This window comes from Coloeus monedula (genome assembly GCF_965178545.1).
Source record: "Coloeus monedula genome assembly, chromosome: 19".
Taxonomy (NCBI): domain Eukaryota; kingdom Metazoa; phylum Chordata; class Aves; order Passeriformes; family Corvidae; genus Coloeus; species Coloeus monedula.
Genome location: NC_138799.1, coordinates 12315844 through 12334556, shown reverse-complemented (window position 1 = coordinate 12334556; position 18713 = coordinate 12315844). Strand labels below are relative to the sequence as shown.

Sequence of the window (18713 nt, the reverse complement as noted above, 5' to 3'; positions counted from 1 at the left end):
GTGTGGAAACATGCATAACCAACCATGCACAGATCATGTTTAATCGCAGTTTTATCTCTTTGCTAAATATAGAAGGGAATTGTTTGTTCATGCTGTCAAATTATATTTAGAAAGTTGTGTGCCAGTACAGACAGTGCAGATTTATTTTTTCTCTTTGGCCACTTCCAGAATTAGGTGAAAATTACATTTTATACCAATTCATTTTTGTTGTTGCTGCAGAAAATGTTTTACAAACTACTGTCCAAGGTGCATTCTGATTTTCTTTGCATTTCTGTAAGTGAGGATAGAGCCTTAAAAAAAAAAAAATTGAGAGTGACTTTGCCTTGGAGACTGTAAGATATGAACTTTCTCTGTTCCAGAGGTTAATCTTTTGCTTCATGATGCTGAATTATAATTGAATGCTCATGGCTGGATATGAGAACAGGAACAATTTCAGGCAGTGATTTGCACCTTCATTGTGAAGTGCTGAATTACTTATGCTTTATATGTATAGACACGTAGCAAATAGGGGATATGCAGGCCAAAACTTCAAGGGAATAAAATGCTGGAATTGTAGTTGATGCTGTCTTCACTGAAGTTGAAGTATTGTTTCCTGCCTATTTCTGCTGTCTGCTTTATATTTTCTTTCTCAGTACATAACAAGACTTCTTAGACTGAGCTGGAAGCAGCCCTGAAAATCTCTTAAAAACAATAGGCAAAACTTCATTTTAATTTCTTACTGGATTTCACAAGTGCTTATCTTTAGCACTTTTCTGCACTTTTTCTGTGCTTCTTACATTTATTAATTGCATGCTAAGGATGTAGTTAAGGCCATGAAGAATTACAGGCAAAAATGTTTCTACCTCAGGGAGTTCAGAATCTGTTGAGCAATAATGGTGACTAAACATAGGGGTGCAGGTGTGAAGTCAGTAAAGAGAGCCATAGTTTTAGTTTTCTATTTTCCATTTAATATAACAGTTTCTGTAACCATAATCTAGAAATTATAGACTCCAATGCTAAAGAAGAAGAGGAAAGTTTATTGTGGAAACTAGTAAAAAGAGCATGTAAACTTTTGAGTGTGTGTGTATTTTTATTTTGTATCAGCTCTGAGGAGAGTTTTTCCTTCCACTCTTCCTTAGTACCCATTTTTTCAGTGTTTTCTCTCTTTTGTACTGCAGAATTTTGCACAGATCTAAAGGTAAAAAGATTTCTGAGTTCCACTCCTAACTCTACAGCTTACAGTCTGTCACCTGAAAAAAAAAAAAAAACAAACAAAAAACATACCAAACTTCTGTGCAATGCTGTGGAATCTTTTTCTGGAAAGTTCAGGAAAAATAAAAGTTTAAGCAAGTGGCATCCCATGCCCCAGGCAGGTGATGTGGTTTTGCCTTTTGATCTGGTGAAGGTGGTCCACAGTGTGAGAACGAGTGGTGCCATAACTGGTCATTGCCTTCACCTCTCTTTATGTTAAGCCTTAGTATGTCAATTGCACTGAGGAAGGCAAGACTGTAAGAATTGGTGGCTACTTGTATTAATTCCTTTTATACAAATAGATGCATGTCAAAGTGGTGTTCCTTTTTCCTTTTACTTTGCTGTCTTAGTATTTTTAGACTCTAGTCCTGCACTAATTTCTCTACCTTTCTCCCCCATACTGTTTGTAGGCCTGCATGCTTTTCCTGTATGTTTTCAAGAGCCTTCCTTTTCATGATGAAACTATCCAAAGAAATAAGAGCATGGGAGTTGCATGGCACAATAAGGCAACAATGGTTTGGTTTTTTCTCAGTATGGACAATAGCTTTCAATGTGTACTTCTTGAATTGTAGTGTTTAGAGCGATTTAGTCGAAAACTGATTCAGATTGCACAGTTAGTGTAGTACGCTTCTAACTGGTTTATATGTAGAAGAGTAAACATACCAATGAGTAATTATAAAACAATTTTAATGCACATGATACATTTAGATACTTGTGGCAATGTGTGAAATGTAAAATGTTTATAGGGAGATAACTGTTCAGTGAATGATGACTATTTAAATGGATATCAAAAAGTCTCCTCTGTGGGGACTGAAAGAAGACAGTATATAGGTTTTGAAAAACAAGGATGTGGTCTTTTGGGTATATACCTTATCATAATATATATCTGCAGGTGGACTCAGGTTGGCAGAGACAAAACAGATTGTAGAATCTTTACTTTTCAGTAAATGTTTTAAGTCATATCTACCCCTTATGTTTGTATGTACACAATGGCTAAAAAAAGAAGGATTTGTAGCAGATTGCTATTTGGTATAAAGAGGCTTTTTCCACATTTTATCTTAAAATTAAATGTTCTTTAGTTTACAGTTATACAGTTATGTGTATTATTTTATGCTGATAGTTAACAATATCTGTGGGAATGTCTCAGGCTGTTAGAGTGTTTTGCTCCACAGTTTAATTTGCCCTATACTGCTAACATAATCTTGAAAATGGACCCTAAAAAATGGGCCGTAGTCTTCAGCTTTACACATTTTCCTCAACTGGCTTCTCATGCGTATTTGTACAGATCTCTGAACCTACAGACCTCACTTTCAAAATATTCATTATAAGCACTGTCTGTTTTATTCAGGAGCCAGAACCCAAAGTTCTTGAAGAAAACATGGTAGATTTTGGACAACAGTTACCTGATGTAGGTACTGGTGTTGGTTGTCAGTATTGTGTCAAATGCACTCTACGAGGAATGCAAAATAAACTCAAGGAAGCAGCAAGAAAAATCTCAATTCTGAGCCAAGAAAAGCAGCAGCTGATTGAAATGGGAAACAGACTCAGGGCAGAACTTGGAATGCTGTTAAAAGAAGGTAAATTTATTCTAAAGAAAAGTGCTAGCTTATATATTTGGAATAAAACAGGGGAATCAGTTCATCCTTTGAGCTGGAGAAAGCGAGGCTTTGTTATAAAAACAAGGTGCTGGACCTGACTGATCCCTGATCTGCATAGCTCATGTGAGACTGTGGTACTAATCCTTGCAAGTAAGATTATCCTGTGATAGGAGATGCTAAGATAGAACAATGAGTCTGTATGTAGTACGCTTCTAACTAGCTTATGTGTGGAAGAGTAAACATACCAATGAGTAATTGTAAAACAATTTTAATGCACATGATGATACACTTAGATAGAGTCTGTATGTGGTGACTTCTGTTGATAAACATCTTAGATGAGGTGCCTAGATGTCAGTGTGCGAACTGGAACTTGAACTTTAAGACTTTGTTTATGAGCAGAAAAGATGTACTGTATCTCTTGGAATAAAAACTAATGCTTTAGGAAAGTGGAAGAGAAAGCAGAATAAGCTTACTGTAGAGTAAACTTGAATTAAGAGTATATATAATGTAAAAAGATTTCACTGTGGATATTTGAGTTCCATGCATAGTTCTTCTGGCAATGAAGCAAGGAAAAAACCACAAGGCCCATTTCTGCATAGCATTGAAACCATCTGCAATGAGAAGGCCCGTGTTCTGTGGTTCATTTATACCTGCTGTAAACACTTGCTGGAAATGTAATATTGATGACAAAATAACAACAAAGAATGCCTTCCTCAGTATATTCTTTCTTTTATAGGACTTTGGCATCCTGTTAGCTCTAAACACTGCACAATCTGTATTGGTAGTCTTCTTCCAAGAGAACTTGTCAAAAGAACACAGTGTCAGCTATCAGTTCTAAATCATCTACAGCACAGACTCTCATCACAGGTAATTATATGCTCTCTGAAATCTAGCGATAATGAGCCATTAAGCCAGTTATAATTCTATGAATATAACTTACCTTAAAATTCTGTATTTCAATTACTCTTACTGAGTTTAGCTCAAATCTATCTTTGGAAGGTTCCTTAGAATGATTGCACATCCGGAGCTGGAAGGAACCCATGAGGATCTTTGAATTTGATGTCACACAGGACAACCTAGAAGTTAAGCCGTTTATCTTAAGGGCATTATCCCAAACGCTTTTTGAACACAGACAGGCTTGGGGCCGTGACCATGCCCTGGGGAGTTTGTTCCACTGCTTGACCACCCTCTCAGGGAAGAATTGTCTGAATTTCCCTTGATGAAGATTTAAGCCATTCCTCCACATGCTATCACCAGACACCAAAACCAAAGATCAGCACCTCCTACTCTGCTCCCCCATCATGGAAGGAAGTTATAGAGAGCAATGAGGTCATCCACCAGCCTCCTCTTTTTTAAGCTGAACAAGCCAAGTATCCTCAGACACTCCTCATAAATCTAGCCATCTAGTCTTTTCACCATCTTTGTTGCCCTCCTTTGGACACATTCTAATATTTCTATATTCTTCTCATATTGTGGAGCCTAAAAATGCACACAGTACTTGAGGTAAGGCCATACCAATGCTGAGCATAGTGGGACATTCACTCCTTTTGGCTGTTTGGCTGTACTATGCTTAACATACTGAGGACACAGCTGGCACTTCTGGCCACTGTTGACTCGTGCTGAGCTTGCCAACAATCAAAACCCCCAGATCCCTTTCTTCAGGGCTGCACTTCAGCCTCTTGTCCCACAGTGTATACAGACATCCATGACTAGTCCCAGGTACAGAATCCAGCTCTTTTGCTTCCATTAAATTTCATGCAGTTGGTGATTGCCAAGCATTCCAGTCTATCAAGATCTCTTTGTAAGGTCTCTCTACCCACAAGGGAATCGATGAGTCCTTCTCATTTAATATCATCAGCAAACTTAGTGTACACTCAACTCACGTGTCCAGGTCGTTGATCAAAGACTGGAGAGAATTGACCCTAAAATTGAGCCCTGGGAAACACCATTAGGCCATAAGGCAGATGGTTCCCTATAAGTTTAAAGGGTTTGGGACTTCAAAAGTAATATTTTAAAACATGATCTTCAGCCAAGGTATTTCAGAAATACACGTGTTTATGCAGCATAAATGCAATCCTAAATTACAAATTTATTAAGGCTTAGTTTTAACTAAGCAAGAAAGGCCATTTGAAGGACTTGCACTGTGTTCTAACATAAACATTAAGATGATTAATCAGTGAGGATATTTCCAAATACAGTGGTGGGATTTTAAAGCACCCATGTCCAAATGACTATAATAGCACCTTTTCCATATATGAAAGCAGGATGTATAGTTAACCTGTCATATATTTTGTAATTAAAATACAACATTTAATAGTTAAATTGCAACATTTATCAGAGAGACTAATGAATAAATCCTGGTTTCCCTAGTAGTTAGTGGTAGACCTCCCAGTAACTTTGATAATCAGGATTTCACTATGTACTTAATTCATCAGCAGATTTGTTCCTGTGAGGATTGAGTCAGAACGGTTGATTGTCATTGTAGTTTTGAGGGCAGTGAACAATGTTCTTTCAGAAAGGGTGAGGTTGTTGCTCTGAGGTATAAAACTGCAGCAGAATTATTAACCAAGTTTAGCTGGGGAAACACTTCCTCTGGGAACCACTCTGGGCAAGTTGTTACGGTGTTTGGTCACTCTCTCAATAAAGAAGGTTGGCATTTGGTTGGGGTATTCTTTCCCCTTATACTTAAGTGAGGTGTCCTGTACTTACCTTTTGCCCATTGTCACTTGGTCTTCCACTGTATACTGCTGAGAAGACTCCAACTCAGTCATCTTTATCTCCTTCCACCATCCTCATCAGATGCTTATACATGTTGAAAAGATCACTCTTGATCTATCTCTTCTGGAGGCCAGCAAGGCCAGCTGCCCCAGCCTCTCCTTCTACGTCAGATGTTCCAATTCCCTGATGATCTTTGTGGCTGTTTGCTGGTTTGCTGTTTGTGGCTGCTGCATTATGTTCATGTCTTTCTCATGCTGGGGAGCCCAAAAGTGGACACAATACTCTAAATGTGGTTGCACCAGTGCTTGGTAGAGGAAATCATCACCTCCCTTGGCCTGCTGGCAGTACTTTTTTTGGTGCAGTTAAGTATGCTGTTAGCTGAAGGCTTCGTGAATGCATTGCTGCCTCATGTTCAACTCACAGTTCCCCAGGTCTCTTGTTTCTTATCTGCTGAGCTGCTTTCCAAGCAGTCAGCCTCCAGCATATTAGTTTGAAACTACAGTCTCCTCTGCCTTTGGGGGAGAAAATCAGCTGAATTTAAGCTAATGTCCTCTGTTTATTTTTAATTCTCCCTTTATGTATTCCTACCTGTCTTAATTGAAATCAAAAAAAGTTTTGAGAGCCTAGACCAGAGCCTTTTTGTGGATTACTAAAGTTCATTCAGGAATATGTAAGAGATTGAAGTTAAATGTTTCTCTTTTCACCTACTAAAATCTGTAGAATTATCTCTAGATAATATGAAACCATACGGGATATAATCCCACCGTGTTGTCATATTGCACTAAGAAATCACAACTTTCAGCTATCTACTTGAAAATTTTGTCATCTCAATACATTCTAAAAATGTCTTAGACATTTTCATACCTAGACACATTCTAAAAAGATGGAATAACTATGCCTTTGTGTTAAGCATGCCATCCTGTGGGGCTTTTAGCTTGCAATTATCACTAATTCTTCAAAAGTTATCTGGTTGGCCTAGGTATACTATGAAGTATATGAACCATCTGGCCAGACAGTTTGAATGACAAAAGTGAGTTTCTTAAAAAAGAGCCAGTGTAAGTAAATTCTAATTAATATTTTATTTTTCTTACAGTTAAGAATGATGCTAAAGAAAAAAAAAAAGAAAAAGCATATTTACCTCCGTTGCTTCGAGTAAATGCTACAAATTAGGTAAAGGAAGGTTAAGTGACTCGGCTGGCCCAATCGTTTTGGCAATTTAGTTATGCCAAAACAACCAGATATATTTCTTCTCCTGTGAAGTAAAACAGCACTACAGATTAGCCATGTGACTGTACCCATCAGGGATGTTAGCTGGACTAATTACAAAAACTTCTGGGTTAGTAGATCTAAGAAAATACTGTACAAGTTTGAAGTGCAAAGGTCATCCAGCAATTAAATTTGAGAACAAGTACTGACAGGGTCAAGTTCAATGGTCTTTAGGCAATCTGGTCTTTAGGCAAACAGTTATGCAGCTTCTGCACAGGATTGCTATTCTCCTGGATCAAGAATAGTAGTAAAAACAAGTAGTACTTTTTTGGAGGGCTCACACATTTGAGTCTGAAAGGAAAAGGCTCTCCAAGCATCCAAAATATGCAGGAGTATTTCACCCAGAAGAGGCATATTATTTGGGAAAGAAAATGAATACATATATTCCTTGGCTAAGGTGAATTTGTCAGACTGAATCTATGGGAACATTTTTGAATATGTTCTAAGGGAACCTGGCAGGGATGAACACTGCATTTGGACATCCGACCACAGGTACTTGAATTTCTCTTAGCTTCTTCCTAGCAGAAGGTACTTGAATTTCTCTTAGCTTCTTCCTAGCAGAAGGTATCCAACAGGAGGGGCACTCCTGTCTGGTAGACAAAGGTTGCCTGAAGTCCAAAAGGCTGTGCTGCTAGAGTCAATTATAACCAAATTTGAACTGATTGCTTGAGTGAAAATAAGTCCCTGTTCTTCTTTATTGCCCATTAGTCAATGAAGAAGTTTTAAAGATTGCCGTGTGAGCAAGCATTGTAAACATCTATCTGACAGTGATAAACTGAGAATGCCATCTGCTGTATCTTTCCAGAGCTAATGGAGACTTATTCTTCCTCAGATAGAGCAGATAGTCTACGACAACAGAAATTGAGGACTGTAACAGGTCAGTCAGATAAGTGCAATGTGAGCTGGAGATTCTGGTATATTTTATCAAATTTATCTAATCAAGTTCTTTTGATGTCAAAAGTATTAGTGAGTGCATCAAAAATATGAGTTAGGACATACCATAGTATGACACAGCCATCTGCACTGGGAGACTGAGAAGATTCAAATTATTTGAGTTCTGCGACAAAACAGGAATGCAGCACTGTTTTTCAACTCTTCATTGACAGTCTGAGGACCTGATCAAGAGCTGTTACAGCAGCACGCCACAAGAAGTATTAGCATCTTGTTGTAGCGTGAGGAGGGTTCTCGGAGAAAAGAATTTGAGAACATCAAGTACATAGCCTCACTAGCATATCAATACTACATCTTGTGGGACAGTGGGATGGGCTGCTTCTGGAGCAGGAAATCTTTAACTTCTTTTGAAGTTAAACTCCAAAGTGAAAACTTCAGTCCTAGGTGACAGTCCTAAGCATATGATTCTGACCTCCCTCTTGTGGGGTTTCTAAAGAGAATAGGTGAGGCAGCTGTTACAGTGTGCAGGGTGCCTGGAATGTGGTCCGCCAACAAATAAACTTATTGTGGAATTCCTCAGCATGCTTATGGATATACAATTTTTTCCAGATGCTTGTGATCCTCTTATTAGCCTAAAGTGACAAGCTTGGCGTCCTTTGTTCACTTGAACTTTCAGTTCACTGTTTCAGAAATAGTGACCTGTTTATTAAACGTTAACACTGGAAGCAATTTTTACAAAGGAAATTAGGGTTCAGCAATCCACTTGAGTAGACCTTGTTTTTAAACAAGCTGCTTATTTCGTCTCCTGTAACTTGCTTGTTTCATCTCTTCACTGCTGGAACTGAGGTTTGAAAAAGATTAGCCAAATGCTTATACCAAACATATATAAATGTGATTTCCAGATCTGGGCAAAACTGCCACAATTAAAAACCACATTTTTTTTCCTTTTCTACCTCTTTAATTATTCTTTCTTTCACAGCTCGTCTTAGAACTTAGCTGACTCTCAAATTAAGACCAATGAATATTCATATCCATCCATCCCAGTCTACTCTTGCCTTATTTTCAATGAGCAAGATAAAGATACTGTGTTTGTATTTTTCTACACATCTTGTGTCTCCCATGTTCTGTTAAAAATTATTAAAGATGATTCTTGCTTTTGTAAGATAGATCTAAAAAATACAGTATGACTATGGCACTTGGTGAGGTAGAATTTGACTGTGAGTTTCCAGATGGCAAGCTAAACTCTGGGAGCAGTAGTTCAATCTCTTCAGCTGATGGGTTGCTTGGAGGTCCTGGCTGAAGTGGCTGTCACTGAGTATCCTTCCACCTCTGGAACTTTTGAGTCATCATTTGTCCAGACTAGAAAGGATAGCTCTTCTTACATCCAGGCTGTTCCGTACTCTCATTCCAGGCTGCTCTTTGTCCAGAACATACCTCCTGAGGCTTCAGCTCCTACACTAGAGCTGAGCTCCAGACTGACCTTCCAAAGACTACTAGTATTCTAGTTTGGGTGTTTTTATTCTAGGTGATTACTCTTACCGGCCAGGCTACATTTGCTCCCGCGTTCCAAGATCTTCATCCTTACAAAAAACCAAGATAATATATTACTGTCAGAGTTACAGGAATTTCACTGTCAGTTACTTTACGTAATGGGCTCACATTTTATTTCTTTAGTCTTAAATACATAGCAAAAGACTTTGATGTTTATTTGTATCTCCTTTGACAGAGCTGAAGCAGTTTGCTTTTCATCAAATCTCACTTTAATTACTACAAGTTGAAAGTTGGTGAAACTTTGAGAGGTAAATTAGTTTATTTTAGCTGCTGACAATTTACTTTTCCACAGCTGCTTTATTTTTTGGAGCTTTTCTTATGTAATTTAATCATAAGAAAATACAAAAGTCAAGAAGAACCCTGACAATATAAGATTGAGCAACAAGCAAGGTGATAGTAACAGCACCAGGAAATGTGAATTTTAAACAGATTTGATACTAGGTTTATTAGAAGGGTAGTTTGGCCCTGTTGAACTGAAGGGAACATAATTTGTAATTCATTCTTTTAAATCTAGCAGTGTAACAGCAAACTGAGCTATAAGGGTATTAGTTTCAGGGACCATGAGTTTCTTGTGTTAATGTAATATTTCACATTAGGAGCTGTGGTATGCAAGGCAACAGCATCCTTCGAGGTTCTCTTCTCTTATTGCCTGCCCTAGCTTAAAGGAAGAAGAAGCTCCAAGCAGCTGTGGGGAAGAAACAGAAGTACCATCCGCTGAGGTACAGTGCAGTTTTATGATCAATGTAATTCACCTTCATTTGGATTTTTCAATCTGAATTGCTAAACAGTCATCTCCTGGAAGACTGAAAAACCTATGTCTTTTTAAAATTATGCATTGTTCCTGTACAAAATAGTATTTGTTAACACTAAATAAACTAGGGTTTCTCAATCACTGCCATGATGTTGTAATTAATCTTCTTGTACAATCTTTTAAAATTAAAAATAATAATTTCTGTCTTGCCTCTTGCTGAAACCTTCTATTTTTCCAAGTCCAAGATGCCACTTTGAAATTTAACCAATTTTCTGATGCCTTTGGTGTGAAAAGTATATATGTCTGTAAGATCACCTTTGAATTTGAACAGGTTCGGCTAGATTTCTGTATGGGAAATCATGGGCCAGATACATCCTCAGCAACAAAGGCAGATACATCCTCAAAGATTGTTCAGCTGCTCAGTCAGAGTCCTAGTCAAGTCCAGCAGGTCCAGCTTTCTTCATCTAGAGCACATAATTTCTGCCAAGGTGTTTGTCAAATTTTAGATACGGGATCAAGCCTTTCTATACTCAGTCCTCGAAAGAACACCAGCCAGGGTAAGCCTGCTTTGTAAAGTAGTCACAGTATTTGACTCTTCTGGAAGAGTGGAAGTACAGTGGATTCTGTCACCATTCACTAATTCTTTCACATACTGCTACTGTTGTTAACAGTCCTGTCATCAGAATCTAAATGAGTTACTTGAAGGGAATTTCACTGTTGCCAGCAGAAGAAAGAATTAAGAGGAATGTCTATATAGCTCTGGTTTAAATGCCATCATTGCAAATACTTCTTCACTTTTACTAAGTACTCCTGGAAAATGCAAATTCTGTTTTGACATGGTCTAAAACTTAGCTGGGGCAAATATGAAAGTGTCTGCTTGAGAACTGCACACTTCATGTGTTGCCAAGTGACTGTTAGATCAAATTGTAATTTGCGAATTCTTGCTTAATTGCTTAATTGTTATTTCTTTTACCGGTTAATAGCTACAATACTGCTTAGAGTGGTAAGACCTAAAAGTAAAAGGTGACATCACAGGCATAATGATGGTATATGCTGTGGGGATTCCCTAGAATTTTATAGTCCAGTGCAACAAGTTGGAACAGGAAAAAAATAGAAGCAAGCACAAATTTTTATATGTAAGACAGTGTCCAGTCCTTACATGTGAGACAGCATCAGGGTTAGGATGACAGGAGAAGGTAGAACCTAGGTCATAGACTGAACATGAGTTAGTGTTATGCTTCTACAAAAATCACCACATGTTATTGGAAATTTTAGCAAGAGCACCATTTGTAAGATACATGCAGTAAAGTGTAGCCTCTTTACAGGCAAGTTGTTAAGGAACTTTTTAATGGCAGCTATTATGCTGAGCAGTGTATTGCAGATTAATGTTACATATCTCAAATTACTGGTCTGTTCATCAAGTAATCCTTCATTGGCAAAACTTTGGGAAACTAACACCTGCTGTAGATAGGACAAAAAATAATGGACTTACATTATAATGGAAAAATTTTAGGGATAGCTAATAGCAGAGTATGTTCCCTAGAGTGATTTTAGACTTTTCTTTATAAAAGGTCTTTATAAACAGACACACAAACATTTCTCCAGAATGTTCCAGTAAAGGTGTTTTTTGTTGTTTTTTTTTTAATTAGAGGTGTAGCTTTCAATAAGTTATTTTTCAAAATGCTGTAGGCCTTATGTGAATTGCTTGGGCTTTTTGCCTTAATATTATTATTTTTATCATTGTCATTATTCCTGAGATCTGACAGTATCTGTGCAGTAATATGGCAGCCATTTAGACTTTTCAAATGAGCTGTACATAGATATTCATATGCTGTTAATCACATACAGACTGCAGGAACAAGAATGCAATCACTGGATCAAGGGAAGTGATTAGTTCTCCTCTGTTTGGTACTTGTGAGACCACTTTGCTTTGGACCCTCCTGTACAAAAGATTGACAAACTGTAGTCCAGTGGAGAGCCACTAAATGACTGGGGCACAGGAACACATTACATGAGAAGAGGTTTAGAGAACTGGGTTGTTCAGTGTAGAAGAGAGTCGGTGAGTGACCTGATTGCTGCTTTTTAGCTACCCAGTGAGGGATTTTGGAGAAGACAGAACCAGATTCTTAGAGGTGGACAGTGAAAAGTGTCAATGGACACAAGTTGTGTTCTGAGCAGGGAGTGATAAGCACTGTGACGTTTCACCCACAGGTCCTATCCAGCCTATGTTACATCTATTTTTAAACCAGTTTATGGAGGCAATGAACCATCTTTAGTAGCTCACAAGAAAAAATAATACTTAAAAGGGCTTTCAAAATGAAGAGTGGATGATAAGTGTATTTATTCACAACAGCAGTGCATTGCAGGGACAAAGTAATATGCATTGACAGACCTGGAGGACTGGAATGGACATAGTGCTGACACTCATGATTCATGTGCTTTTTTTGTGAGGCTGGGACTGAAATAGGAAGAGTATTTCAGGTCAGGCCTATATTGACAGGATAAGCAAAAGGATGTCTTTGAAACATTACTGATAGTGCCATGCAGTTTCATGCTGCTGTATGTGTGATGCAACAGCTCTGGCAGCCTTACAAGGACATGAGTTTCTTAATGTCTAGAAATTTCGAGCCACTGTTGCAAAACTTAATGTAGATTTTTGGGGATCTAGAAAATAGCAAAAGGGACAGATGATACTGCCAATGTGAAACGAGTGAAACATCAATAAGGCATAATATTTTCCTGAGACCAAGTTTACTTTGATATCTGCATCCAGATTTGTATGTGGAGCACCAGAGTGGACTTCTTATTCAAACATGCAGGCCCTGAAATACTGCACTGCAAGAATACAATTTTTAAACACTCTTTTTTGCTGCTTAGCTTTCTCCCTCAGGAAAAGGTATCCTTAATTCTACTGGACTGAATTCTGCATTTCAGAAAAAAAAAAAAAAAAGCAAAATTGTTCTTTTTTGGAACAACATCGCCTTAGAAGCATTGTAGACAATTTTTTAAGTTCTGCTTCTGATTTTTAGCAGAGGCTTGCATTGTTTTTCATGCTTGAGGTATGGAAATTAATTCAATCTTCCTGTTTAAAACCACTCACTTGAATTTAATACGTTGGTCAAATACATTGTTACAATGGATAGAACTGTCATTGAGACAGAGTAACTCAGAACTGGGCTTTCAGGTACCAGTGACGTACACAGAGGCTTGGCAGCTCAGTGACAAAAAATTATTTGCAACAAAGCACGCAAGTTAGTTTGCTTATTCAAACTTTTTTCCCCAAGTTCAACTCTTTCCAAGTTGGTAACACCAGTAAATGTGTTTTGTTGGAATTTCTGGTGAAACAGAAAATTGTAGCATGAAAATGATTTTTCTGAACCTGTTGAACAGTTTCGTTCATTTTTTTTTAATGTACAAAACAGCCTCAAAATGGTTGGCATGTCAAGTAAGCCCTGAAATTTGCTGTATTTCCAACATATTACACAATGCAATGACTCAATGTGGTTTGAAGAGTTAATGACTACATCTTGATTACTGAAGTGGACTGTCATACACTTTATTCATTTCACCATAAAATTCAGACCTTGTGTAAGCTTCCAAGCAAGTCAAAAGGCTATGAGATATTTTAATTTTCTCTCTTCTTACTCTAGCTGCTAATTTTTAGTTTGTACAGTAGAAATTAGACTGATTTAATAGCTTGTGTGTTAATTCTGCAGATAAGTAGAAGGAAGGTGTTTAGAAGGAACATGGGTTCCTCCTTCAGGTATTTTTATTGTTCAGTATCATTGAAAGAAAAAGAACCTCCTAGAGGTAGACAGGTACAAGCCTTGATGATATTAAAAGGCTACATGGGATACACAGGCTGTACAAATAAGAAATACACCTCTGTATTTCTTTACTTTTTAAATGCTCTATCCCAGAGGTTGAGAGCAGGTGGGAGGTTTTGATTGGTGATCCACATCATATGCACCTTGAATGCTGATGACAAGCCACCCTCAAAGGAAAGTTGTTTATCAGAAGAGTTCTATGCTTTCCTCTGAAAATCATGGCACACATGTACAGCCAGGTGATTAGCTTCTGTACATGCTGCAAGTTTTCTTCATTCATCTGTGGGCTATAGGGCCATTTTTGATTTTAGAGCAAATGCTAAGCAGGAGGAGGGGAAGCTTTGTAAAACATTTAGAAAATGGAAACTAATTTTCTTCTACTTATCTTAATAAAGTTATTACTTGCTATTGAAGATACTAGTTTTTCAGAGGGGGGGAAAAAAGCAAATATCACCTACTGAAGTTCAGCTGTAATACTGCATTTAGCATGAAGCCAATACTGTGAAAGGTGCTGTGTGCTACTGTGTGAAAAGCTCCTTATCAGCTCCAATTAGCTATCCTTGGGTCAGCTGAGGCTGGGGTCGGTGCAGGGGGAATAAGGGTGTAAGGCAAGATATGTCCCCACTAGTCATTTGACTTATACATATTTAGTGTAGATGAAACTTTGTATTTTCACATCCCACATTTTTGAGAAACCCTACCTCCACAGGTACTCAGAACTGTGTCCTGGGTTTAATAATTTGGGTTTACATTGTAGCCTAAAAAAGAACAGGAGTGAGCTGCTTTGAGGTAAAGTAACTTTTTTGATTTACTACTTGAGCTTAGATAGGGGAGTTTCTTGTACTGTAATTCTCATTGTTACTTGCAAAGCTGTGTCGTCTGAAATTCCACACTTCATGGATCAAAAGTTATCTTAAGTGTTTCCACACTAGACAGAATTTCAACAGCTTTGACATCACTGACAGTTCTAAGAGCAATCCATGTGGGTAAAAAGCCGGCCAAAGAAAGAATCTGGTAGAATATTAACAAACAGAAACAGTGCTCTGGCTTCATTCCAGCTCCAATCAGAGAAAGACTCATGATCTCTTTTCTGCGTTACATAAAACTTCATCTTTGAAGTGTTTCACAAATATTAACTAATCCCCTAGTTACATTTCCTTCATTTACTATGTTCTTCTCCTGAATAGGAACTTGTTTGAGTTGGTGTTCCTTCAAAAGCACTGTTGGACAAAAGCAAATATCTAGTGACAAATTTCTTAAATGAAACTTCCATCTGGGGAAATTTCAGTTTGTCTATACAAAATGTCTACATATCATCCTTTCATCCTGAGAAAAAAAAAAATCTATGAATGTTAATTTCTGGCTGAAGTTAACACACATCAAATAGAAGACATGTTAAGCATTTCAATACACTAAATATTTAGTGCCATTTTCAAAAGCAGTTTAGGTGGTTAGCTATGATCTTGCTAGCTCTGGTTACCAAGGTCACTTTTGAAAGTAAGTTGCAGGCTTGTAAATTAGGTGTGTTTTTTCATTGGTGTGGAAACCAAGCTACTGCATTTAAGTTTTGCTGCACAGTGCATATTCATGCCAATCTTATTCAAGGTCCTTCACAGATGTGAGCAGTCCCAAGCAGAACCAGAACACAGTAAGGTCTTCATTCAGTATTCTCTTAGGATATTTCACTTTAAATAGTATTTCTAATTCTGGGGTATTGATTTGTTATCTTTTCCTAATTTTTGGAACTAACCGTACAAGTTTGCAGTGGTTGGTTTTAAATTTCTGTTAGCACACATTTTTGATGGTCCAAAACTTAAAAGTAGCCATATAGAATGCTTGTGTTCTGTGGTGGTGTTCCAAACACCTAACTAAGTAGCCTTTACTAGTTACAACTATAGTTTCTCTACTAATGACAGGAGAGAAGCATACAGAAGTCTTCACAGGAAGGGATGCATGTGATGCACTGGTCCTTGGTTACTTTGCCTTTGGATTTACAGAATTAGGGCCTCCCACATTAATTTCTGAAAGTCATTCCCTTGGGTGAATACAGAAGGCCCTTGAAAACTGAGCGACTATTAAAAAAAAAACAGACTGTAAGCAGAGTTAGTTGTGTGCTATCTGTGGATCTGCTCATTCCTGTTATCATTCTGCTGCTGTTCCTGTTCAAGAAAGTAATCTTTGAAGCAATACCTTCCAGACACTGCTGCCTGCACTTTTCTAAATGGTTGATGTTGTGAAATTCTGCTTTCTTGTCTGCCAGATGTGGTAGAGGTACTTTAATGATTAAAGTCCATTTCCCAGGCAGGAAAATACACCCGACGATCTTCATGGGCTCAAGCATCCTCTTCCATACCTTCTACACCTGTAGGAAGCCACTAGGTGGCAAACTGGACAACAGGATTTCGCATCCACAGCTCAAAGAGTCCACTGAACTTTTGTCACCTGTGATAACAAATGCCACCAAACTGCTTCAGTGCAGAGATCACACACACGAGTGAACAGCTGGTTCAAGCTAAGACTCTGTATAAAAATTATTTTGAAAAGTGTCGTGTTTTGACACTAGCCACAGTGTCATACTTTGCATAGAGCTATAAATCTTCAATCGATCAATTCATTCCATAATTCAGGAACACGTTGTATTTCCTTTGATGTAGAATTTTGTTTAGACTTTCTACCATGTTCAGTTGACTTTGAAAATTTACCTTCTCCTACTAGTAACTGATCTTTGTCAACTTGTGCACCTTTTATTCTTGCTGTGATTGAGTAGTATCTGGGACTGCAGCCTATGATGCTTACAAAATTAAACTAGTACAGAATACTGTAGCGTGTGTTATTGCAAGTGTATTATGACTACTTCTGCTGTCCATTTTGGCTCTCCATAGAAAAGCTGAAGTTAAAGTCTCAATGCCTTGAAAAATAAGGATTAAGTGGCTGGAGCCAAACATCTGTAAATATTACCTATAGTTTACAGTGAATAATGTGATTGACCAGTTCCACTTATCTTACCTAAAGAAACCTGTGATAAGACTGAAGTTCAGTTAGTTGGAAACAATAGTTTTTGGAGAATTATGTGAGAACTGCAGGGTGGACTCTGACTAGTATTAGGACCAGTCCCACTACTTCCCAACAAAGATGTTTCTTTTTGAGTTAGTCCTTTCTGGAAAGACAGATATTTTAGACAACAAAACCAAAGATGTACATACTAAATGCTTTTCTAAGTGAGAGAAGATTGAAAAGAGACCCAAAAGATAATGGTAGTACTGCAGCTTTGTCAAGCCAACAGAGTTACCTCTGAGCCTTTTATATCATGCATATCCAAACACATTTTCTCACAATTGAGAGAAGGGTAAACTTGTAAAATGTGATGTTTTAAAACAGCTGAACAGATAGGTAGTGCTTGACTTGAACTGTTACACTGACCTTCCAGCTGTCTTCCTCTCTTAAGCAGTCTGATGCTAACGGAGAATACACATGTACAGATGAAGCAAGGAATGAGCAAAAGATGCTGTGTTATACCATCAGTATGGCAAGCCTTAATGGACTGTTCTGGGTCTCCTATGTACAGAAATGGTCCTGGTAATATAAGATTTTGACAATGTGGCACTATGGCAGCAGTATATTTAGTGGAAAAGAGTAAACCAGCTCTCTTCAACTATGCAATCTCATAATTGAATACAAACATAACTACAAAGTATTTTTCTGTCTGTTTTTTGAGCAGTGGAGTTTGAAGTTGTACATTCAACTCAGCAAACTGAAGAATCTCAGCAAAATGTCAAAGCCAAGGATAAATTTGAAATGTCAGCTGAAGATTTGACAGTCAGAGGAACAAGGCTGGAAGTTCAGCAGAAGTTAAAACCCAGGAGTTTATCTTGTGCTCATCTATTAAAACCAAAAATCTCTTGTAGCATGGCAAAAATCCGCAATTATAATATTAAAGACTGATTTCTATGTTGGCAGCATGTTGCAGGTTCACACTTGCTATCAACTTACTTTGACGTCTCTATATCTGATCTAATTATCAGCCTCAGTTTTGTATGTCAAGATATTTGCAGCCAGAAAAGAGAACAAATACCCCGTTTCATACAGTGAAGCCTAAAATAAAGGGTTAATCTGTGTATGTTATGAGATTACAGTCTTCACTGTTAATACTGATTTATTTTAATTATATATGTTAAGATTTTCTTGCATAATGGATTTAGAAATGCCCACTTAACACACAGGTAAAGCCTTGTGCCTTCAGGCAGGGCTTGCAGGACTTTAGCAGATACTTTGTTGAGAAACTGTAGATGTGATTTAAGTTTAGAAGTGGGATGCCTCAATCTACTTGTCTTCTTCTAATCAACAATGCAACCGTTAATCCTGTGCAGCTTTCTCTCTACTTGAAAGAAAGGGGTTTAAAAAGATTACATCTGAGTCTGTATTATTTCTCATCTTCTGTAGCTCTTTCCACTTGTTGAGAGCATGAAAGAGTATAAAATTAAATTTCTACTGTCACACCAGTGATTGTATTTTCCCTTGACAAGAGATTGTATGGACTTTAAAGCAGTGAGAAACACTGCTAATGGCTTAGAATCATATACTCAGAATCATACAGACGCATTGTAAGAAGTAAGTCTTAAAACAGATGAAACTAAAAGAAAACTTGAACAAGTTGTGATGTAAAAAAGGATATAGCTATGTAGTAATGAACATGCTAGGACACTAAAACAAGTAATCAGTGTATTTTTGTAGCATTTCCAGTAATGCTGAGCTGTCCTGGGATAGTACAGAGATGAACTTTCCTGTAAGTAAAGGAAATGCACGTGAAAAATTCAAGAAAAAACTTTTTATTGTGGGGATGGTCAAGCACTGGAAGAGGTTGCCCAGATGGGTTATGGAGTC

General features: G+C 37.7%; 1 protein-coding gene across 1 annotated transcript in view; it reads left to right on the top strand.

The window, feature by feature from the left end:
• Nucleotides 1-17774, top strand: part of CCDC57 (coiled-coil domain containing 57) — a gene marked incomplete at both ends in the record, with an annotated part of 36667 nt that extends 18893 nt beyond the window's left edge. Inside the window, 5 exon segments of the mRNA XM_082294211.1 lie at nucleotides 2579-2807; nucleotides 3565-3695; nucleotides 9851-9973; nucleotides 10337-10562; nucleotides 17551-17774. Of these exon segments, the coding sequence (XP_082150337.1) occupies nucleotides 2579-2807; nucleotides 3565-3695; nucleotides 9851-9973; nucleotides 10337-10562; nucleotides 17551-17774 (933 nt within the window).
• Nucleotides 17775-18713: the final 939 nt, after the last annotated feature.